The sequence below is a fragment of the Arachis hypogaea genome, chromosome 1 (genome assembly GCF_003086295.3).
Source record: "Arachis hypogaea cultivar Tifrunner chromosome 1, arahy.Tifrunner.gnm2.J5K5, whole genome shotgun sequence".
NCBI classification, from domain to species: Eukaryota; Viridiplantae; Streptophyta; class Magnoliopsida; order Fabales; family Fabaceae; genus Arachis; species Arachis hypogaea.
Genome location: NC_092036.1, coordinates 103,728,823 through 103,753,293, shown reverse-complemented (window position 1 = coordinate 103,753,293; position 24,471 = coordinate 103,728,823). Strand labels below are relative to the sequence as shown.

The window sequence follows — 24,471 nt, the reverse complement described above, 5'->3', positions numbered from 1 at the left end:
CTTAACAGCACATATTTTAAAAACTAAAAACTTTTTACTTGACTGAAACATGATAAGTGGGTCACTGTGAGATGCTAGTTTTTACTTTATTGATACGACACTAAATTTTTATCGATTAATACTTAACCACATCAACTTTGAAAACTAAAAACTAAGATAACCGATTAATACTTAACCACACCAACTCTGAAAATTAAAAACTAAGATAACGTAAAATTTTTTTTTCATAAAATGGAATGATATATACTAATTAATCCAGGGTACATCTGAGCTGATTGTTAGATTTATAAACGGGAAAGATGAGTCGTTTTTTAAATTCATTTTTGAAAGATTTTATCAATAAAATTACTCTTTCAAAATTTACAAATTAATTATTTTTGTCTTTCGATCATTCTATTAACCGTTTTCGTCAATAATTGATGATATAAAATGTTATTTGATAACATACATGATACTTAAAATGTCCAACAATAAATGTTTAAGAAAATTTATCAATTTAGTCGCTAAGTTATATTGGATTAAGGTTTATGTAATTAGAAAAATGGACTAAACTAATACACTTCAAATTTATTTTATTCGATGAATTGTTTTTGTTATTTTTCTAATTTTTGTTTTTGTTTTTTTTTTAATATTTCTTCCATCAAGATTCAAGAGGCAGGATTTGTGGATTATGTGGAGCAAATACAATGATATTTGATATTTAGGAATACGATGATGTGTGGATTACTGTGAGATGCTATGGAAATTGATTCCCTAAAAACAAGTTTTAACTTGCTTTGCTTTCTGCTCTTAACCTTAGCTTATTTTTTTTCTGTATGCATATGATTTCCATTCATGAAGGTCGCACTTTTTTATTGCTTCCACCAACCTAATCATACAAAGTGAGTCATATATACCATATGAAGTGTAGAAGGAGAAACACCATAGCTCGGAGCTCCATCTCCATAGCCACTACTCTCAACTCTAGTCAGGCTTTTGCTGTCAAGTCAGCGGACTTACATGACTACAAGCAACTCAAGACAACACAGAAAATTCTCTTCACACTCATCAGTCCTCAAATTGTGGCCTATAAAAGCTGTGATGTCACGATAGAGAATGGTACGTCTTTTAACAATGTTTTCATGGAGTACGCTAACTATCACTGAGGCAATTAGAAGAAACACGGGTGCTTACTTGAGGCTGTAGTGGCCCATTTCACCCACCAAATATTACTTGGACTTACCTTCACTCCTAAGGAATAATGCATGGCAATGTGAAGGGGCAGAATGACTTGGTGATAGCACAAGGAGCCAAGATAGCTGATTTCGGTTGCGCTCTTAGGTGGTGGCTGATGGTGAAGGTGTAATTGCAGGACACCGGCGTACAAGGCACGCGGAGTGAAGTAGGAATTTTCTACTTATGTGTGGACACTTGGGTGTGCAGTGTTGGAAATGATAATGCCACTATAGCACTATCTACATGATAATGACCTTGTTACGGTACTTTATCGGATTCGTTTCTGGGATGAGGTGCCGAAAATTCCAAACCATGTCTCAGAGGAAGAAAAAGATTTCTTGACGAAATATTACAAGAGAGACCCTAGTGAGAGGGGGTTGGTTGAGGAACTTCTTGTGCATGGATTTGTTCATGCCTTTAATGAGCATACTGATTATAAGCTCGAGTTGGGTAGCTTTGAGCCTCTGATTTACATACTCCCATGGGTGTGTTGGAGACTGAGCAGGACTATACACATACAGCAACATCCGATTGTTGTCATTGTTCGAAAAGTCCTGTTAATTCTACTTTTATCTATGCTTCCTTCACTGATACTCACCGGTACAAAAATAGGTGAATTTTTTATGGATTAATACTTAATAGCACCAACCTTGAAAACTAAAACTAAGATAATGTGAAGAAAAAATTTTCATAAAATAGAGTGGTATATACTAATTAATCCGAGCAGTACATCCGAGTTGATCATTGGATTTATGAACAGGATTAATAGTCAAATTAGTTACTGAAAGATGAGTTGTTTTTTAAATTTGTTTTTGAAAGATTTTATCAATTAAACTACTCTTTCAAAGATTACAAATTAATTATTTTTTGTCTTTCGATCACTCTATTAACTAATTTCATTAACAATTGATGAGATGAACTGTTAATTGCTAGAATACATGACACTTAACATGTCTAAGAATAATCGTTTAAGAAAATCTATCAATTTAGTTGCTAAGTTATATTAGTTTAAGGTTTATATAATTAGAAAAATGGACTACATTGATACATTCTAAAATTATTTTATTCGATGAATTGTTTTTGTTATTTTTTTTTAATTTTTGATTTTTTTTTTTGTATTTCTTCCCTCTAGAGATAGGATTTATAGGTTGTGAGGAACAAATACAATGATATTTAATTTTTAGGAATGCGATGATGAATGGATCACTGTGTGAGATGCTATGAAAATTGATTCCCTAAAAACAAGTTTTAGCTTGCTTTCCTTTCTACTTTTAACCTTCGCTTATTATTTTTCTCTATATATATGATTTCAATTCATGAAGGCTGCACTTTTTTATTGCTTCCACCAACCCAATCATACAAAGTGAGCCATATATACTTTATGGAGTGTGGAAGGAAAAACACCATAGTTCGGACCTCCACCACCATCGTCTCCATAGCCACTACTCTCAACTCTAGTCAGACTTTTGGGCGGACTTACATCGACAAGCAGCTCAAGACAGAACAGGAGATTCTCTCCAAACTCAACTATTCTCAAATTGTAGGCAATAAGGACTGCCACGCTAGAGAACGGAAAATGGTACATCTTTTAACAACGTTTTCATGGAGTACGCCAACCATGGCTTACGCCATTAGAAGGCACACGGGTGACTTACTTGAAGCTGTAGTGGCCCATTTCACCAGCCAAATATTACTTGGACTTACATACCTTTACTGACAAGGAATAGTGTATGGCGATGTGAAGGAGCAGAATGACTTGGTGACAACACAACGAGTCAAGATAGCTGATTTTGATTGTACTATTAGGGTTGTGGCTGATGTGAGGGTATGATTGCAGGACGACGACACACAAGGCATGTGCAGTGAAGCTGGAATTTTTTGCTGATGTGTAGACACTTGGATGTGCAGTGTTGGAGATAATAGCAGGCTAGCCACTTTGGCACTATCTACATGATAATGACCCTTTTACGGTACTTTATCGGACTAGTTTCTGGAATGAAGTACCAGAAATTTTATGCCATGTCTCAGAATAAGGAAAGGATTTCATGGCAAAATGTTTCAAGAGAGACCTCGTGAGAGGGGGGTTGGTTGAGAAACTTTTTGGGCATGGATTTGTTCATGCCTTTAATGAGCATATTGATTATGAGCTCGAGTTGGATAGCTCTGAGCCTCTAATTTACACACTCCCTTAGGTGTGTTGGGGATGGAGCAGGACTATACATAGACAGTCATATGTGATTGTTGTCATCGTTCAAAAAGTCTAGTAAATTCTGCTTTTATCTATGTTTCGTGATACTCACAAAAGTGAATTTTTTATCGATTAACACTTAATAACACAAACTTTGAAAACTAAAAACTAGGATAACGCCAAAAAAAAAAAAAATTCATAAAATAGAGTGATATATACTAATTAATCAAACCAGTACATCCGAATTGATTTAGATTTATAAACAGGATTAAGAGTTAAATTAATTTATAAACAGGATTAATTAGTATATATATATATATATGATTTCTGTTCATGAAGGCCGTACTTTTTTATTGTTTCCACCAATCCAATCATACAAAGTGAGTCATATATACCATGTGGAGTGTAGAAGGGGAAACACCATAGCTAGGAGCTCCATCTCCATAATCACTACTCTCAACTTTAGTCAGGCTTTTGCTGTCAAGTTAGCGGACTTACATCGCTACAAGCAACTCAAGACAGAACAGGTGATTCTTTCTACACTCAATTGTCCTCAAATTATGACCTATAAAAGACTGTAATTACAACTAGAAAATTGCTTAATACAGACAGATTTATAGATAGATTTGGTTTATATTACAGACGAATTTTTGGTTACTGATAAAATTACCGATGGATTTTGTCCTTCTGTAAAAGTCTTGTTGAAAATTATTTACCGACGGATTTTTTTCCGTCGGAAAATTACCAACGGATTTTCCCTCTGTAAATTCTCTATCTATTTTCCTTAGGCGTCGAACTTTCCGACGGATTTTTCGTCGGTAATTACAGACGGATTTTTTGACGGATTTTCTGTCTGTAATTACAGACAGATTTTTCAACGGATTTTTCGTCAGTAATTTGAGCCTTGGAAAACCACTCCAAGCTTTAAATACAGACAGAAAATCCGTCTGTAAATCTGTCTGTAAGATAAAATAGAATTTTTTAAAGATTTTTTAACTACAAAATAAATATAAATTTAATAAATACAAATTTTTATCTAATTTGTATTTGAATATTTATAATATTTCAAAAAATAAACAAATTCATCGTATTATCAAACTAAAAGAAAAATACTATAAACAAGTAAGTCAATATAATTCAAAATATAAACAAAATGTATTGATACATCAACTACAATCCTCAGTGTATTGTTCAACTGTACTAAATTTATCAGCTATAATTCATAACATTGTATTATATGAAAAAAATTACATTATGCAAATCTCTACAAGCCAATCAACCAGTAGCCCACGCATGTTTTTGAATAATGTCGTGTTGCTTTATATCTCTTAATGCAATTGAAAAAGGGCTACACTTCTTGCCTGAAAATATTTCAAAGTACTGCATGTCAGTAAAAGTACACAACAGTAAAAAATACATGAAAAAATGTCAATAGTGAAAGTTATTCACTTTGTTATGCCACAAAAAACTCATTACTCAACATCCTAATAAAAATTATGTCAATTGAATGCATAAGGATTAACCATGATCAGTACAATATGAAAATATTTCAATATATAATTTATTAACCCTCTGAAATAAAAGACCAAACAAACAAGTTTTATGAAAAAAAAAGGCCAATGAAAACAATTGTTCAGTCTTTTCCAGCTCTGTGAAGTAAGCATAACTGCAACATTAATATAAAGAACAAGCCAATCTAATAAAAAATCAGGAACCAAAGTCTTCAAAACCAGGTTGTTTAGATTGATAATTGAAGAAAACTATATCTTGGATTGTTCTACCCAAGCACCCAATATTACAGAAGGCTAAGAGTACCAACTATTTCTTTGAATCATCATACTTTAAGGTGCTGGAGATCAAAACACGAGCAGAATTAACATTCCTTAACGAGCCAAAAAATATGAACTAGTTAGTTAGTTAGTTCTTAGTCGTATATTAACCTGAATTGCAGCAGAAACAGGTCCAAATCATTTTTAATAATTTTGGAAGAAGGACAACAAAGTGATCAAAGAAAGTGTTCGGTTATATAAATCATTTTTATATCTCTTTGAATTATCCTAGTTTTTGAATTCTCATGTAGGTAAACCAATCCTTCAGCTGTCCCAATAATAGTGTCATATCTCTTCTCCCAGTTTAGTTCTCTTCCCTTGACTCTATCTAAAACAATAGATTGGGTAATATTAGCCTTTCATCAGGTACAAAATAAGTTTTTCACAACATTAGAAGAGTAACACCAATTCATCATGATATGCAATAATTGAGACAGATGGTTCAAGAAATGAGCATTGTGAGAGGCTTTTGAGGGAACAAATGGTTCAAGAAAGAGCAGTGGAGGTTGCAAGGGGCAATTTAGAGCAGTACTATAGGATGATTAACCGAAACTATGGGGACTTTATGAAGCGTTACCTGTAGCAACACAGGATACATTCTGATCTTTTGTCTAATTTTGGGAAGGATGTTGAGAGACTTCGATATGTTAAACTTCACCATGCTTTACAAAAATTTAATCTTTTTAGGCTAGTTTCACACTTGAACTACTGCTATGATTGACAATGAGATAAGAATAATGAAATAGAATCAAATGGAACATTTGGGATAAATAATCAGCATCACAATAAGGTTGTTAGTCTTACAGCTAATTTAATTGAGCAAAGATTAGGATCTTTTTTTTTAAATAGCAATGTAAACCTGGAGATGACACACATGGAAAGAAGAGAAGAAAAACAAAGAGGCAATAGAAGAGCTAGGGTGACAGAGTTGCAGAGTTGAAAGCCTCTTTCTTAAAAGAGGGAAGGATCCTACTTTTCCAGTAACTGGAAATTTAGAAGTCCAACAGAACACATTTTTGCACATCATTTTCATTGTTAATGAAAATTTATACAGATCTTTCGGGTGAGTTGTTGCAAACAAGAATCAACATGCGATTTAAACCATAGAGATGCATACAATGATTTCAAATGTTTTAATATCGTACTATGTCTTGAATATTAATTAATAATTACAGATAGAAAGATAAGCCAAATTATGGGATTATAAGTACGTACAGTGGGCATAGGCACTGTCCAACCCTTTTCCGGACACCAATCCAATGAAGGGCGACCAAAAGTTACAGCAAATAAATTAGAGTTTGACCATCGGAAAAGAAATGAAGTGCAACTTAAGAATATAAAAATAAAAAGAACTTGTGCTCCACAGCATATGAACGTGCAATAAGTTGAGTTTTAACTCCGAAAAGACATACTTTGGTCAGGATAGTAAATATACTCCAACAGGTAGGTCACCATATCATATTTCTGGCGAATCTCTCTAATCTGAAAGAAAAGTGGTAAAAATTAGAAGGTTTTATATATACAAAATGTTATATTCTTAATATAAACTCAATTCTAGATTTTTCTCAAGAAAAATAATGAGCATTAATGGAGAGCCTACTGCCAATTGCCATATGTTTTGGGAAAATTTGCATGCATAAGTACTAAAAATAAATGACTCCTAACATTTTTCATATACATACAGAGAGACACACACACAATCTTGTTGGATAGTAACTAAGCTCTACACCAAACCATACAAATATCTATGCATTTATTATAGATTTAACTTAATATGAACAAAAAAGTATATGTATATAGTTTACAATATAGTACTTTATCATAAGTACGAATCATCATAATATAATACTAGTACAAATACATATCACAAGAATAGAAATCATAAGTAGGTATCTTATTCGATATTGTTGGTATTCTTTAAGGGAGAGGGCCGGATCAAAGTGCTATTAATTAGACTAAAAAAATAGCACTAAAAAAACTTGGCCACGCTCCACAATAATACCAGTGACATGTGGTATGGTCGAATTGTATAATTAATTACTATATATATATATATATATGATATAAACAAAAACAAGGATACTTCTTTCAAAAAAAAAAAAAACAAGGATACTTGTACTGATAATTATGAAACTTGGCATAGTGTATGAGGGATTTAGGGCCTGCAAGGTGAATCAAAAATTCCAACTCCAAAGGAATGAATGGTTAGAAAAAGCATCATCATCACAATATTGTTATCCTCAAAAGTTGTTGGTGGTGTAGTAGTATACAGAAACTCACCTGAGTGCACATTATCTATCCCTCCATAGTAGAGGCCAAAATCCAGGTATACAGATAAGAAATAATAAAATAAAAGGAAAAAGAAAAAAAAAAGCAAACATGATAAGCTTTGTCCTTTGGATACAGATAATGTTCAGTTGCTTCAAACCTTATAAAAAAATTCCAGGTGCATGGAGAATGCAAATCTCAAATGTGCTGTACTTAAAGGCTTAGAAAATAATAGTCTCAGAGCAATAATAGAGAGAAGATTTTTCAGAAGGCTAGTTCTGCATTTTCTGGGTATTAACCATTTGATTTATAAAGCTTCTCTTGCTTTTGCTGCTATAATTATGCCAGAAATGAAGGAACCTGAAGTTATAAGTTATAATGTATTGTGATATGTGATTTATTGTTCTTTATGTGAAGCATCTAGGACTTTGAAGCTGCCTAGTGGAGTCATAATTCAAGGTAAATCAAAGCATACACAAATGGCTATAAAAGTAAAAGTAAAAGTGATGTATGTATAACTTACACACGGATCACACTATTATCATTGCTACAAGTAACATAAAACCATGTACGTGGACTGACAAGAGTGGAATCCCAGCTTTGAAGAACACCAGCAGGATCTGTCAATCTGTTCTTCAAGGAATTCAGGGCATCACCTATCATAGAAGCAATATTTAGGTGCAACATCCTTATTGTTAAATAAATTGGAGTAGAAAAATTTTCAGCTCAAATTCGGTCACAGTCACAAATATGAACCAATTAGCCAAACAATGCTAAAAGAATAAACAACAAAGCAAATGGAATTAAACATTAAAAAAGTATATGAAACCAACTAATAATCAGCCAAGAATAGAACAACATAATTAATTTAATTTATTAACTTATAATTTAATTTGTTTTTTAAATTATTGTTGACAACCTGCAAAACATGAGGGAAGATACGAGGGTCATAGGAGAGAATCACGGAAACAGAGCATTCAGTTTCAACACCCTGGGTTACTCTTTCCAACTAGCGCCGTCATTCTTTTTCTCTTCCCCAAGAAGCATAGCCGCCTACTTCCTCCACCGTCTTTACCCAATCACTCAAGCTGTGTCGCCGTCGTCACTCCTTAACCGTTGGTGCCGCTTTTCATTCACTAAGTAGCCGCCATTGATGCATCACGTCCTCGAATGCCTTGCATGCATGTCACGTTGATCATCATCACTTGCTTGAGACCGTCCACATCAAATGATATAAATCGTGTCTCTATCCTTGTTTTTCCTCGGTTCGTGCCGCTTTTACTCTAAAAAGAAGAAGTGGCCGTGGCGGCGCAAATATTCTGTAAAAAAAAAAAGTTCTCCATGGAACGCTCAAATCCGGAAGGGGAACCGAATAGCACAGTGATCAATGCTAGTGAAGGCAATGATGAATTGAATGATGATGGCGTTGTTAATCAAGAGAGTTCCTTGGTATGTTCTATGTTGTATATGTTAGTCTTGAATTGATGAATTGTTATATGAAAACCTGAAGTGTGAATGTTTCTTTTCCATGTTTTTTAGATGTTTCTTAAATTTATTTCTTTAAAAAAAATATCGGACACTGACGTTGCTAGTGGACATGTTAATAAGGTATGATTGCAATTGAATACATTGGGTTGTGGAACAGACTATAATTAGCTAATGTCATTGATACTGAAAATTTCAGTAGAGATAGACATAGATAGTGGATATGGAAATTAATTGGGTTGTGTGGAAAACATGTAAGATCTATGTTGGAAAAGACAAAATTATTAGTATTGTATGTTGCTCCTAAATGTGCGAATAGTCCAAGATCAATTTCAATCTCACTATGTTGTCCGTCTATGTCATAATGCATGCAATCAATTACATGTTGTTATTGATTCATTGATTCCTAATAGAATTTTTTTATTAAAATGTGTGTTGTGAAGGCTTCTTATTCATGGTAATTAGATTACTAGTTTTTGGAAAAATCTGGAGAAATAATTTGTTTATAGAAATAAAGTCTGATTGAGTGCTATATGTGTTTCCATTTATTTGTTGTTATGTTTTATTGGATTGCTTCATTATATAGTAATGGTCATAAGTGGATTAAACCTCTGTTCCGATTGTCTTTAATTGAAGGTCGACGAAATCACCGACGTCATGGTGACGAGAAATGATGAGTTGGATTTAAGACACGAGGTTTGAAGTATTTCTTATTGTGTGTTAGCACGTTATAGTTACCACTTTGATACTATCTTTAATTTGTATTTTGGTTATGTGAATTGGCTTTACAGTTGCTGGATCATAGTGGGCTCGGTGAAGAGGAAATCCCAGCCATAGGAATGAGATTTGATTCGCTGCATTTGGCACAGGAGTTTTATGCAAGTTATGCAAAGAAATTGGGGTTTGTAACTAAAGTCAGGAACACGAACTTTGACAAGATGCAGAAGGACGCAAAAATACGCATTAATCAATCTCTTCACTGCACTCGAGAGGGTTATCGAGAATCTCGTGTTAAGGCAGCAACTAGGTCAAACAGAATAACAGCCACGAGATGCAAAGCAAGAATGTATGTCATGCTGGACAGGGAGAAGGAATGTTGGGTTGTGTCCAGGGTAGAATTGAGGCATTCTCACCCCTGTTCGGCTGATAAAGCTGTCCACTATCATGAGTACTGGGAGCTGACCATGCATGCCAAGTGCGTCATTACGGATAACAACGAGGCTGGTATAAGACCCAACAAGACGTATCTAGCACTTGCAAACGAAGTTGGTGGGTCTTCAAACTTGAGATTCTTAGAAAAGGATGTCAGAAATTACATTATAAGAAATCTCCGATGCTCCGATGACAATGCGGACTTCAATGGGATGATGAATTATTTCGTTCGAATGAAGGAAATCAATCCCAACTTCTTTTATGCCATAGATGTTGACGATGCTAATAAATTTAGGAGCGCACTCTAGGTAGATGCAAGGTGCAGGATTTCGTATGAATATTACGGAGATGTGGTGTCGTTTGACACCACGTACAGGAGAAACAAGTCTATATAATTATTGGTGAATTGCAGGAGCAGTTATTTGTTAAATTTGTCATGTTACCTTACATTTGCTTTTTATGTATTCTCAGGCATGGTCTACCGTTTGCTTCCTTTGTCGGTGTAAACCACCATGGGAAGTCAACCCTTCTTGGTTGTGCTTTTCTTGGCAATGAGGAGATCCCTAGTTTCGAATGGGTGTTCACGCAGTGGGTGAGATGCATTGGGACTGCGCCAAAGGGTATCATCACTGACCAGTGCAAGGCGATGGCTGGTGCTATAAGGAAGGTCCTACCTGATACTGTCCACAGATGGTGCATTTGGCACATAATAAAGAAAACACAATTCAAGCTTGGTGGCTACGCTAGGTACGAAGAGTTGAGTGCAATGATAAATCACATTGTGTATAACTCTCCTTCGAGTGAATCGTTTGAAGTTGATTGGGCTGCTTTCATCAAAGAATTTGTGTTAGGCCATAACAGATGGTTAGCAGGACTGTGATCGTTAAATTAAATCCCGTCTGTTGGTTTCATGTTGCCTATTTATTCATCTAATTTTATTACTGTCGGGTGTTTCCGTTCTTCTATTTTTTTCTTAAGAAACGTAACTGAATTTTATACCTTGTTATGTCAGTGGATGTTCTTTTCAATACACATACTAATGTTTCTTTTCATAGTGTGTCTGGATATTTTTTTATCTGTTTTATCGATGCTTTGTAAGCTGTCATCCTGTTGGATATGAGCGACACTCTTATGCTATTTATTTTTCCCTGTGCAGATCTTTATGCGAATCGACGTAAGTGGGTGCCAATATTCTTCAAGAGTGAATTTTGGGCCAGCATGAGGAGCACACATCGGAGTGAAAGTATGCACGCATTCTACGGTGGATACCTTCATTGCAAGAGTGGATTGGTTCAGTTCGTCCATGAATACGATAACGTAGGAGCAAAAGGAGCTTGAAGATGATGCTGCGGACTCGAAAGGAGTCATCCCATGTATAGGGAGCACATGATTGAGCGACAGTTTCAGCAGGAATACACCAGTAATATGTTTCGGACCCTTCAGCTGGAGGTAAGGAAAAAAACCGATTGTGTGGTTCGATCAACTGAACAAAATGGAGATACAATTTCTATTAAAGTGGATGAGCAGAAGGTATTTTGTGTTGTCACATCCTTGCGATCTGGTCATACTATAGAGTTGACACAGTACCGAGCTGCTATGTTCTTCCTCGATGGAGTAAGAATATCATCCGCAAGCACACTTACATTAAGAGTAGCCATGACGTGGCTCGGAGTAATGAAAGCCACAATTTGTTTAGGAATCTGTGTTCGGAGTTCTATAATGTTGCTCAGGAGTTTGTTTCTTGTGAAGAGGAAGCAGCCATCTTGCGAGCTGCCCTTTTGGATGCAAAGTTCAAGCTGACTGATCACCGTGCCAGCATGCGTTCCACTACTCTTGATGGGACTCAGAATACGATGCCCACACGGAGCACATGCGATGTTATTTTACATGACATACAGGGACCCTCGAGGGTGAAAACCAAAGGACGGCCTAAGGGTAAGAGACTTGGAGCAGAGTTGGACAAGTCAATTAAGAAGTCAATGGAAAAAAGGAAGAGGAAATCACACCCGGTATGTGTCAGAAGTGACGTCTATGTTAAATTGTTTATATGTGATGGTGTTCCTGTTTCTCATAAGTTATTCTCTTTGTGTTGTGGATCTTGTAGGATGTTGTTGACCTTCAGACAGATAATGATTGCCAAGGTTCTGTAGACAACAGATTTGAGGATTCTACTATATGGAATTCATCAGATGGTGGCGTATTCATGGACCTGTTGAACTCTTTTAGGCATTTATAGCCATGTTTCTTGGCATGAGTAATTTGTCATACTTAGCTAGATTTCTTGTTCCTTTAGACACAATTGAATAAACTCTTCATTTTTCTGTTTTGTCACTTTCATTTATCCTGTTTTGAAGTATTCATTAAAAGAATCAAAAGTACAAATGTTGTTATTGTTCCCCAATATTTGGTTAGTATGGTTTTGAAGAAATGAGGTATCACTTATTTGTTCGCAAAAAAATAAATGTATTAAATCTGGACCGAAAATTGCCATTTAGAAAAAAAATCCATTCATATGTCAACGAAATGCACGCTGTCGTTAATGCGTAACACATGAAACATAGGAATCATATTCAAAACCATCCATTTTACAAGAAAAAGAAACATTCGTATGCCTATCAGTAGCAACATCCAATTAAAATCTTGGTTAAAGTATAGACGGATTACGCCCGAAGGCCGTGCAAAGGTTATACTTCCAGCAACGTCACAATTTTAGCAACAGAAAATAATGATAAAAAAATTAACGCCTCAACTTTGTTAACACCACGCTAGTAAATCAAATGAACTGTCACTTAAGCACAGTCATGCACAAAAGGGTTATAACAAAACACGAGCCGCATACTTTTGAATGAAGTACTCACAAGTTCAAATGACTAAGATATTATAGTTGATAAAGCAGATTCAGAATCATCCATCCTACAAGGAAAAGTAACATCCGTGTGCCTATTAGTAGCAACATCCAATTAAAATCCTGGTTAAAACTAATTGCTTGAGAATCCTGAAATACCTAACATACGAAACCTGCTGAGGAGTATCTAACAAAACACGAGCAATTCACTTCTCAATTAAGTATATACAAGTTCAAATTCCTAAAATATGATAGATCAACAAATAAATTCAGAACCATCCAATTTACAAAGAAAAGAAACATCCTAGTGCCTAGCGTGAGCACCATCCATGCAGAGGATTTGTCTTGATTGTCACAATCAACTTGACAAATTTCGCAACATGAAAACATGAACCTGCAGTGAAACAGGCTTTATTAGGCTCACACGAAACGAATCTAAGTCGGCAAATGGGTATATGAATGCCTATAACTCTATCAGGAGGCCATGGATAAACTAAGGCATGTATATTGATTTTTTCTTACCTATGCATCTGTCTTCTTCCGTTGTCTCCCTCCCTTGGCTGGCTTTCTAGTGGGTAACCCCGCACGCTGCAGCATGCTCCTCGTGCTTGGTGTTGTGAAGGGTGATTTCACAGCCTTAGTCTTTTTCCTAGGCTGGTTGCGGCGCACAGGAGCGCTGTCCAATGCCTGCAGCGCCATCCCAATTTGTGAATTATGAGGACCCAAGACTATGTCTAGTATGTTCTAATTCCCAAGACTATATTGATACGACTCAGCCAGATGAACCATGATGGCTTGCTTTACAGACCAATTTGGAACACGCCGCAAGAATCCGAATCCAATCTCATCAATCTCCGCAAGCTTCTCAACGGAGTTATTATTAGATAGCATTCTCATCATGTTATGAATGTAGCTGGGTGAGCATCGGGACTCTAACAATTTCTGTTAATTGTTACACAAACGGTAAGTCACACATACGATAATATGAATGGTAAACTGCGAATGGTAAAAATCATGTTACCTTTTTCCCCATGTTGGTTGGTTTTGCTGCAAATCAATCCTGCTATGGTCTCACAGAAAACAGCCCCTAAACCTTTAACGGAAACTGCTATACAAACATCATATGCAACATCAGAACAGTTCTCTATTAATACAATATCAAACCAACATTCAAAGTAGTAATTCTAACTACAGAAACATCCATTCGCTAGTTATAGCAAATCAGCAACATCCAACAAAGTGGTTCCTAAAGCTAATCATAGATTACAAAACAAGAATAAACGATTTCAAATTCTACGTTCTAGATATCTAATAAACACCAAGAGATGTAGTAACACCACCAACAAATATTGGCGAAGAAATCAAATTTACTTGCTAGTTGTTTATTAAATCAGTTCAGACCCAATCTCAGTTAGAAAAAAAATTACAATTAGTGTTCTTTTAATTAGCTTGAGTGACTGATATGTCAATATACATATTCTTAATTTATTAAGTGCACGTGCATATATGAAAATTGAATCCTTGCAAAGAACCATAAGAAATTAAGAAATTTGAAAAATAGTGCTTGGAGTTCAATTTGAAAAAATGCATACCATAAGAAATTTGCAGTTGTAGCTATTTCATGTAGAAATGATAGGTGCATATAGATTTAATTTCTACGATAATAATATTTGCAAACAAAAATTAAGCTGTCCTGAACAAATAAAATCATATTTAATATCAGTCATCACAGAACTCAGCAAGCTATGTCCACCATTATGATTCACTCAATGTATGTATAGTGTATAAAGCTCATCATATATAATACAAGTACCAATTATTTAATCTTTATATAGGCTTAACTCTGGCAATTGATGAATTACCTAAATTATATTAGTGAAAAAAACAAATTTTCTTGCTGGTGGTTTATAAATTCATCTCAAACCCAACTCCAGTTAGAAAATATATCACAATTACCATTGAAGTACCTATCTTATTCCCAATGAATTTTTTTTTTAAAAAAGCACTCCTTAACCAAAGATTACAAATAAGCCCATAACATAAAGCTCCAAAGAAGAAACACCCTTCAACAATAAAACATGTATAAATAAAGACACGGTCTTTAAATATATGTTCCATTTGGTAAAAAACTACATACACCCAAAAAGGTCAAAAAGTAACAATTACAATAACAACAATAGCACCATTCACGTGTTCCTCATCAGCAAATCATTTTTTGTTGCTGGTGGTTTATAAAATCATCTCAAACCCAATTCCACAAAGTAAATATATCACAATTACCATTGAAGTACCTATCTTATTCCCAATGAATTAAAAAAAAAAACACTCCTTAACCAAAGATTACAAATAAGCCCATAGCATAAAGCTCCAATGAAGAAACACCCTTCAACAATAAAACATGTATAAATAAAGAAACGGTCTTTAAATATATGTTCCACTTGGTAAAGAACTACATACACCCAAAAAGGGTCAAAAAGTAACAATTACAAAATCAATAATAGCACCATTCACGTGTTCCTCATCAGCTTCTTTGAATTATCATCAAAGTTCAAATTTTATTTTTATAGGAAACTTACAAACTCCAACAGATTTCATCTAAAATCTCGTATAAATGTTACTCAGAAAACCAAACTTTTTTGGATTGGGTTTTATCTATTAAGAACATACCCAAATTCAATTAGGGATCAAGAAAAACATATTTACCTGTGATCAAACTTCCGAATAACATGAAAAGATGCAGCTAATACTCTTGACAACCACCAGTGATGCACCGAGGTTATATTACCTGATCAAAACCAAGATAGAAGAAACACCCACTCAATTAAAATTCACCATTACCACTACACAGAAAACTACTTCCAATTCTGTTTTCAAAACATGCATAACAAATCAGAGAAAACATCTACCATACCTGATAATTGGTGAGACGATCAGAAGATGCTGGGCTGGAGAACTAGAGGAACACCGGCGGATGGTGCAGCTGCAACAGGAGGCTTCCGGTGCGCCGGGTATACTTGCATGCAGCCGCAGAGTTCCCGGAGGCGTGGAGGCGCGAGGCGGGCTGAGGCTTCAGCGCGGGATTGCGGCGGCCGTAGAAGACAGAGAAGAGGGTTCTGCGATTTTCCCGGTGGTGTGACGCGTTTGAAGATGTTTTTGAAACTTCTGGTAAAACGGTGAAAGTAGGGTTTCTGATGAGGGTTATTCTGGTTTACCGTGGGTTAATTTTTGGGATGTTGGAGCCAATTGGGCTTCCGGTTCCAAGCCCAAATGCCGTTGGCTGATTCTTGGCTTATAGAGAGTTGGTTCCCTAGCATTATTGTTAAACATTTTTTTGTCTGCAAGAATAAAAGCACTTGTAGATTAATTTGTAGAAGCCTTGGTCTCTATGATTAGGATGTGATGATGATGTCAGAGACCCTTTAATACAGTTCCATATTTGAGTCTTTTTTGTTAACCATGATCATTTCAAATACATGTCTAATTGGAGAATATAAGGTGTAGCAGAATATCAAAGGCTCATAAACAGTAGAAAAATTGTGGCATTTCCCTTATAATAGAAAAGGAGCATAAATACCTGAGCATTGGCTTTAAGAGTGAGATTTTCAAAGACGTCGCACTTGACTCTTGCATTGAGCCTTCCATCAGTCAATATTCTCCCCAACAGCATCAACTAAATCAAGCACAATAATTTCATTGTTAATGAGTGTTGGAATCTACAACAACGAAACGAAACTAAGAAAAATCAGAGGGGGGGGAAGCACCTTGGGATGATCAATGAAGGTTGCACCAAACTCATAGTTAGCGGTAGGGATCTTAATAGTCTCTGTTGACTGAGAAGGGATCTCAGTAGGCCCCATCAAAAGGCTGGTCGCAATCAGATTCCAACCAGGAACTAAATAAACAAATTAGATAAATATTTTTGCATAATTTAATTTGAAGTCAGCTAAAAGATATGAAGAGGTACCTGTGATTGAGGGAGAACTTCTGGTTGAGCATCTTGGTGAAATTAAGTCAGCTTGTAAGTCAGCTTCTCATTGATTTTCTTCACAATTTCGGGCAGAGTTTTGGATATGATCATGCCTTGAACTTGAACTAGCCTTTGTGCCAGAACAGGAACACCAACAATGGATTTGTCAATCTTTGAAAGCATTGGATGAGACTCAAAAAGCCTCTCTTCTTCAATCCTCGCCTCTTCATAAGATTCATCGCCAATCCTGTTCCTGATACAGACATAACCAAGACCAATGTTAACATCATCAACAGTTACCTTCTCCAACAAGCGTTCAGGAGACTTATCAGCCTTTGTTACAACAGCCAAGGTTCTCAAACCAGTTTTATCCACAGACTGAGACATTCTTATGGATTCACAAGTAGTAAAATCAACGGTAGCAGAAAGAACATTCAGAATAATGCTCTTTTCAGGCCTAATATACTCCATGATAATATCCTTGATCTGATCATAGATATTTTCAGGCTGGCCATGAACAGGAACCCTAGTTATACCAGGAAGATCCACTATTGTTAAGTTCTCTTCCAAACTAATACTGACAAAATATTGTAAACAATTATAATTCAGATTCAAACCAATCATAGTCCTCAATCAAAAGTTTGAATTAGAAACTAAAAAAGAAACTAAAAAAGCACATAGATCACAATAAGCAATGAGAAAGCACAGCGATTACGATAAGCAACAAAAATCATATGAATTTTGAGTTGAAGTCTGGAAAAAATATAATGCTGCCATTACGAAGATCACCTTGAATTTAGAATGCTTGAGAATAGGAGCATCGCCAGTGGCTCTCCGATGAACAACCACTGCCACAAAACCAAAACCCTAGTTCACGCATCCTATCGGTTCGAACAGGGGGAAAGAGAGAGGTGGAACCGCGGCTGACGGTGGAACCGATTTTGGTCGCCACGGAGCTAGGGCTTGCGCGAAGGTATGCGAGCCAGAACTGAGGGGGATAAAAGGAGAGAGAGGCGCGGCGGTGGTGGAGCTTGAGCTTGCTTTGTTCTGCGAACGAGAAAGAACGAGAGAGACATGGGCTGTATTCTACTGGTTCAGTGTTTGGTTCAGTGTTTAAAGAAGAGGAGAAGAAGGAGAAGTTAGCTGCGGCGGTTAGAGTGGCCAGCGGTGGCGCTGTGGGGAATGCTAGGTTTGATTTGTGTGTTGTGAATGAATGGAGCTCGGGCATAAACTTAACCCCAACTATCATAAACCTAAAATATCAACATTTCCAACGAAAAATTTTAAATTACAGACGAAAAATTCGTCTGTAATAATTTAATAAAATGCAGCATTTTGTCCATTTAATTATAGATGGATTTTTCGTCTGTAACCATTTTTCACAAAAAAAATAATTTTTTCGACAGAATTATCGACGGATTTTCTTTTCCGTCTGTAATTTATGCTAATTCATTTTTTTGTTTTCCGACAAAAATTCCTTCTAAAATTCTGTCTGTATTTTCGTAGAAAAAATCCATCGAAAATATTCGTCTGTAATAATTAGTTTTCTAATAGTGAATGTCACATTAGAAAATGGCACGTCTTTTAACAACATTTTCATGGAGTACATTAACCATCACTAACGCAGTTAGAAGGAACACGAGTGGCTTACCTGAGGTTGTAGTGGCCCGTTTCACCCACCAAATATTACTTGGACTTATCTTCACTCCCAAGGAATAATGCATAGCGATGTGAAGCGGCAGAATGACTTGGTAATAGCATAAGGAGCCAAGATAGCTAATTTGAATTGCACTCTTAAGGTGGTGGCCGATGATGTGGGTGTGATTGCAGGACGTCGGCGCACAAGGCACGTGGAGAGAAGTAGAAATTTTCTGTTGATGTGTGGGTACTTGGATGTGTAGTGTTGGAAATGATAATAGAAGAGCCACTCTGGTACTATCTACATGATAATGACATTGTTAAAGTACTTTATCAGATTAGTTTTTGAGATGAGGTGCCAGAAATTCTAAGCCATGTCTCAGAAGAAGGAAAGGATTTTTTGGCAAAATGTTTCAAGAGAGACCCTAGTGAGAGGGGGTTGGTTAAGGAACTTCTTGGGCATGGATTTGTTCATGCCTTTAATGAGCATATTGATTATGAGCTCGAGTTGGGTAGTTTTGAGCATTTATATACTTCCATGGGTGTGTTAGAGACGGAATAGGACTATACATAGACAACAACATCCAATTCTTGTTGTCATCGTTTGAAAAGTCCTGTTAATTCTGCTTTTACCTATGCTTCCTGATACTCACTGATACTAAAAAAAGTGAATTTTTTATCTATTAATACTTAATAGCACCAACTTTGAAAACTAAAAACTAAGATAACATGAAGGAAAAAATTTCATAAAATAGAGTGATATATACTAATTAATCGAAGAGGTACATCTGAGTTGATCGTTAGATTTATAAACAGGATTAATAGTAAAATTAATTACTGAAAGATAAGTGTTTTCTAAATTCATTTTTAAAAGATTTTATTAATAAAATTACTCTGTTAAAGATTACAAATTAATCATTTTTGTCTTTCGATTATTCTATTAACTGTTTTCATCAATAATTAATAATATAAAATGTTAATTTATAGCATACATGACATTTAACATGTCCAAAATAAATGTTTAAGAAAATCTATTAATTTAGTTGTTAAGTTATATTGGGTTAAGGTTTATGTAATTAGAAAAATAGATTAAACTGATACATTCTAAATTTATTTTATTCCATGAAATATTTTTGTTATTTTTTAATTTTTTTTTTTTTTGTATTTCTTCCATCTAAAGACATGATTTGTGGGTTGTATGAAGCAAATACAATGATATTTGATGTTTGGGAATGTGATGATGCGTGAATTAATGTGAGATGTTATGAAAATTGATTTCCTAAAAACAAGTTTTAACTTGCTTTGCTTTCTGTTTTTACCTATGCCTCCCAACCTTAAAAACTAAAAACTAAGATAACGGTGAAAATTTTTTTTATAAAACAGAGTGATATATACTAATTAATTCATGCGGTACATTTGAGTTGATTGTTAGATTTATAAACAGGATTAATAGTCAAATTAGTTATTGAAAGATGAGTTTGATTTTCTAAATTTATTTTTGAAAGATTTTATCAATTAAATTATTCTTTTAAATATTACAAATTAATTATTTTTGTCTTTCCATCACTCTATTAACCATTTTTGTTAATAATTGATGTTATAGAATGCTAATTGACAGTATACATGACACTTAACATGTCCAAAAATAAATATATATGAAAATCTATTAATTTAAAAGCTAAGTTATATTGAGTTAATGTTTATATAATTAGAAAAATAGACTAAACGGATAGAATTTCATAAATATATTTAATCATCTTTCAATTATTAATAGAATGACATAAGAACAAAAATAATTAATTTATAATATTTAAAAAATTAATTTAATTAATAAAATCTTTTAAAAAATAATTTAAAAAATGACTCATTTTAAAGGACTAATTTAAATTATATATAAAAGTAACCATGCTAAGTGGATGCTGATAACTGTCCTGAAAATTGAGATACTACTGCATGATAAAGCATACACAAGTGAAAAATGGAAGTGAAATTTCAATTATGGAGCAATCTGCAGACATTAATTAAGGCGTCTAAGGTACAATACATCAATACAATAACAAATTCTAGCAAAGTTAGGCAACCAAGATAACTAAAGTTACATTAAACACCATCTTCATGCATTTCTCTGTGGTCAGTCAAATCTTAAGTGGTGACGCCTAACAAACAAATCAGCACTATATTTCTGTCATCACATAAAAGTATTCACTATTTTCCAGGACTAGATTTTGCTCTGTTGTTTTTGCTGTATTTTCTTACATATTCTTCTTGGAGACTGAGTGTGACAATCTCCTATCCAAGACTTGTAGCTTCTTGCGGAGGTTGTGATTCTCCTCAAGTACACGCTGGTACTCAAGAAGAAAACCCTGAAATTGTTTTCTCAAAGCAGTTACATTGGCTTCTGCAACATCAACGTCTTTAGCTTTAGAGTTGAGATCAGATTCTAGCTGTATAATCTCCACTTTCAATTTGTCTCTTTCTTCTTCCAATGCTTTAGTTGCCTCCAATCTTTTCATTACCACAAGATTCTTTCTTCTAATTCGGAGTTCTCTCATGCAGTGATGTAATCTATCTATTATAACTGCAAGAAAAAGGACGGCACCTGCAAATTATTTGCCAAAACTGAATGACAAATAATCCCTTTGAAATTCAGAAGATTAAAGGATACTAAACACAACATAATTATGGTACTAATGTCCTTGTGAACCAAGTGCGATGTTGAAAAACCATATACCAAAAATAGCAAAGATACCAATGAGAGTAGTTTGGAGGAGATGATTGGCCATGAGAAGCTGATCGGTGGGATTGAGATGAACATGGCCATCATCATGGATTTGTCGCTTCTGAATGTTGATTATTCCGTAGACGCCGGAAAGAAGGAGGGCTACAAGGGAGGCGGCGGCAGTGTTGAGGACGAGGGGTCCGCGGGCACGCTTGAGGCGGTCAAGGGTGAGGATGAGAAGCTTTCTAAATGGGGTCTTGAATAGAAGAATTACAATCACAACCGCCTCCCAAAATATGAGGAGGAACAACACCTCAATCATCACTCCTGATTCTTCTTTGTGCCTCAGATCGCAAGTTTCATTGGGATCACATCCCACTCACTCACGGACACATCATCATCACATACTATGTGACCTAATGTTTTTTTGTTTGAATCAAGATCTATCTCTGTTTTTTGGTCAACACTTTGAGATGATTGTTCATGCCCTATTTCTTGAGTTGGGCCTTGATTTTTTAACTCTTAGTAATACATTGGTGTGTGTTGCAGTTTTCCACCTCATATTAGAGAAATATGGTTTTGATGAATAATATCGAGGGTCCATCTAGTGTAAAGATGGATATGTACAGATTTTTGTCGTTTTGTGGCTGAAAAAGTGTGTCATTAAAAGTGTTGTTTAAAGAAAAAGTGTTACCCTTAATCGTTAACTTGACTCTGATACCAATTTTTAAAAGTCGATTTTTTCTGTAATTTCTTTTTCGAAATTTCTATTAACTCTTCATATTTTGCTTCGAATAAGTTTGTAATTTGTATAGATTCGGTTGGTGGTGCTTTATAATTTGCAATTTCATAATCGAAAGTATTGACCATTCCTACTATTACTAATTCTGATTTTTATAATTTTTCAATCTTGTTTTAGTTTATAATGTTCTTTTTTGCATGGATTATTGTATATAAAATCTTTTATCTGTTTGTCTTTTTCTTTAATATAATTTTTCAAATCCTCAAAAAGTTCTTTTATTTCTACACTTTCTGTTGTTTCTAAATATCTTTTTAATTTTTCAACTTCATTCTCCATTTTTTCTTTCAACATATAATATGGTTTTCCAGGCATTTATAAATTTTTTAAGTTTAGCTCCAACTTGTTTATATTTGTTCTTATTTCTATTCTTTTTATTATAAGGTCATTAATTTCGAACTGAAGATTATTTAATTCCCTTTTATATTCCTTTATTTTACTTTTTAATTTTTTCGCCCTTTTTCTTTTTATTTTATTTTCTGGTTTTTCAATCTTTGTATGCTTCATTATTTATCTTAGAATTTCTGCAAATTCTATCATTGATTCATCACTATTTTCTAGAGATTCTATTAATTTTTCTAGCTCTTCGACTTCTCTTTTTAACTTGTCATAAATTATTTTTAGAGCTTCAAATGCTCTTTGATTTATTTCAGAAAACTGTAAATAATTCAACCGATTTTCTCTTTCAAAGAGCTCTTGTTTCTTGTCTTGATAAGTTACATATATTTTTTCTTTATTTATTGTCATAATTTAATGTTTAGGGTTTCATTTAATTTTTCGACCTTTTTTGTTAATTCTTTTATTTCAGAATTTTCTTCTTTAATTTTTAACTTGGATAAACTTAAAGGGCTATTAATTTTAGATTCTCTTATTTGAAAATTCGATGAAACTAATTTTTCTGATGGTTCTTTTAATAATAGAACTGGATTTTCAATAGCTTTATATTTTGGTATTTCTGTTTTTACAATTTTCTGAAATAATTCATCAACATAAATTCTTTCTTTGTTTTTAAATATTATACTATGATGGCTGTTTGTTAAAGCATAATTTATTGCATATGTAATTGAAAAAGGTTCATCGTCTTGTTCCATTAGATTCTTTCTATGAAATTTATAAGCCAAACTTATAGATCTTCCAAGGTTTTCAGTTGATAAAGGTATAGCATATCCAAGATGGGCATTGAATTTAACATTTACGTTTGCCAAGTTTCCATGAACAATTCTAATTATTTGGTCTATTGGGTCATCAGTAATTCTTTTGTCACAGATTGCTAAGCTTATTGGTGAATTAATTCCTTTCATGTATGTAGATTTGATTAAGACTTGTATAGTACTAATATGAATCCATCCAATTTTAGATCTTTTTTGTTGATCATTAATTTTCTCAATCTGTTTACTCAATTCTTCATCATTTATCAAAGCTATTTCAAGTTCTCCATTGGCGGATTTTATCTTTATAGGGGCTTCAAGTTGAATTTTTCCATAGTATATTATATTTTTTCTATTAAAAACTTCTTTTAAAAGATTTTGTTTATTAAAATTTTCATTTGATTTGAGGTTTAATTCTATTTTTAGAACAGCCTGTTTTTCATTATCTAATAAAGCAGTTAATCTGTAATAATCAGATTCTTCTGTTAATTCTAAACTTTCTAAATAATTCATAACTAAGATACTAGGATAAAGGCGTACCTTTCTGGAGAAAAACTTCCTTTATTTAGAATATTTTACATAAGACGTTTTTATCTCCAGAGGGGAGATTGTAGATACTAACTCCAGAAGGGAGTTTAGAATTGGTTTTTCCTAAGGGAATTCTTCTTCAAACTATAGAATCGCCTCGGCAGCTTCCTCTTTGCTCTCCTAGCATATGAGTACTCTTAGCCTCCTGCTTTCTATGGTTTGATACTTTCTACAATTGCCTAAGCAACCTATTTATAATGGTTTAGTCTGATGGACAATTCCCATCCTTACCCTTCTTATGACGTCATTGCTTACGTCATTGTTTATTATCTTGCACCAGCTACATTGTTGGTGCTCTATGACCTAAGCGCTTACGTCACTATGCAATAATGTTGAGAGATGCTTCAGATGTGCTGTCCTCCTCTTTCATCATGTGACCTTCAGATGCGCTGTCTTCTTCCTTTATCATGTGGGTTGATTCCGTTTTATTATTGCTTTCTTCAGATAACTCTGAGACACATAGCTGGCACTTGTGGTCTTCTCTGTCTTTTATCAAATAGCAGAGATTCCTTTTTATCCCTTCGGGGAGCTTTTCTAAGAGTCCAGATAAGTTGTAGAATGCTGATTCAAATTCCACTAAGAGTCTCATCTCTCTTTCTTCAATTTCATTCCTTTTACTGGACACAAGCA

General features: G+C 34.5%; 3 protein-coding genes across 5 annotated transcripts; 1 reads left to right on the top strand and 2 right to left on the bottom strand.

Annotated features, from left to right (window-relative positions):
* The first annotated feature begins 899 nt into the window (after positions 1–899).
* Positions 900–5,815, top strand: LOC140183794 (mitogen-activated protein kinase kinase kinase 18-like). The gene is made up of 4 exons (XM_072232995.1): positions 900–1,098; positions 1,236–1,339; positions 1,449–1,665; positions 5,670–5,815. The coding sequence occupies exons 1-4, from the start codon at positions 900–902 to the stop codon at positions 5,813–5,815; spliced, it is 666 nt and encodes a 221-aa protein (XP_072089096.1).
* Positions 5,816–16,912: 11,097 nt separating this feature from the next.
* Positions 16,913–18,001, bottom strand: LOC140184001 (dynamin-related protein 4C-like). The gene is made up of 2 exons (XM_072234043.1): positions 17,739–18,001; positions 16,913–17,475 (listed from the first exon to the last, which is right to left on the bottom strand). The coding sequence occupies exons 1-2, from the start codon at positions 17,768–17,770 to the stop codon at positions 16,989–16,991; spliced, it is 519 nt and encodes a 172-aa protein (XP_072090144.1). The 5' UTR covers positions 17,771–18,001; the 3' UTR covers positions 16,913–16,988.
* Positions 18,002–20,559: 2,558 nt separating this feature from the next.
* Positions 20,560–21,861, bottom strand: LOC112705911 (uncharacterized). 3 transcript variants are annotated; one of them, XM_025756940.3, is made up of 2 exons: positions 21,337–21,861; positions 20,560–21,186 (listed from the first exon to the last, which is right to left on the bottom strand). In XM_025756940.3, exons 1-2 carry the CDS (start codon positions 21,626–21,628, stop codon positions 20,840–20,842), a joined length of 639 nt encoding a protein of 212 aa, XP_025612725.1. In that variant the 5' UTR covers positions 21,629–21,861; the 3' UTR covers positions 20,560–20,839. The 3 variants fall into 3 exon arrangements, with proteins under 3 accessions (XP_025612725.1, XP_025612742.1, XP_025612716.1); XM_025756957.3 differs by having other exon boundaries at positions 20,560–21,165; XM_025756931.3 differs by having other exon boundaries at positions 21,319–21,827.
* Between the last annotated feature and the right edge of the window lie 2,610 nt (positions 21,862–24,471).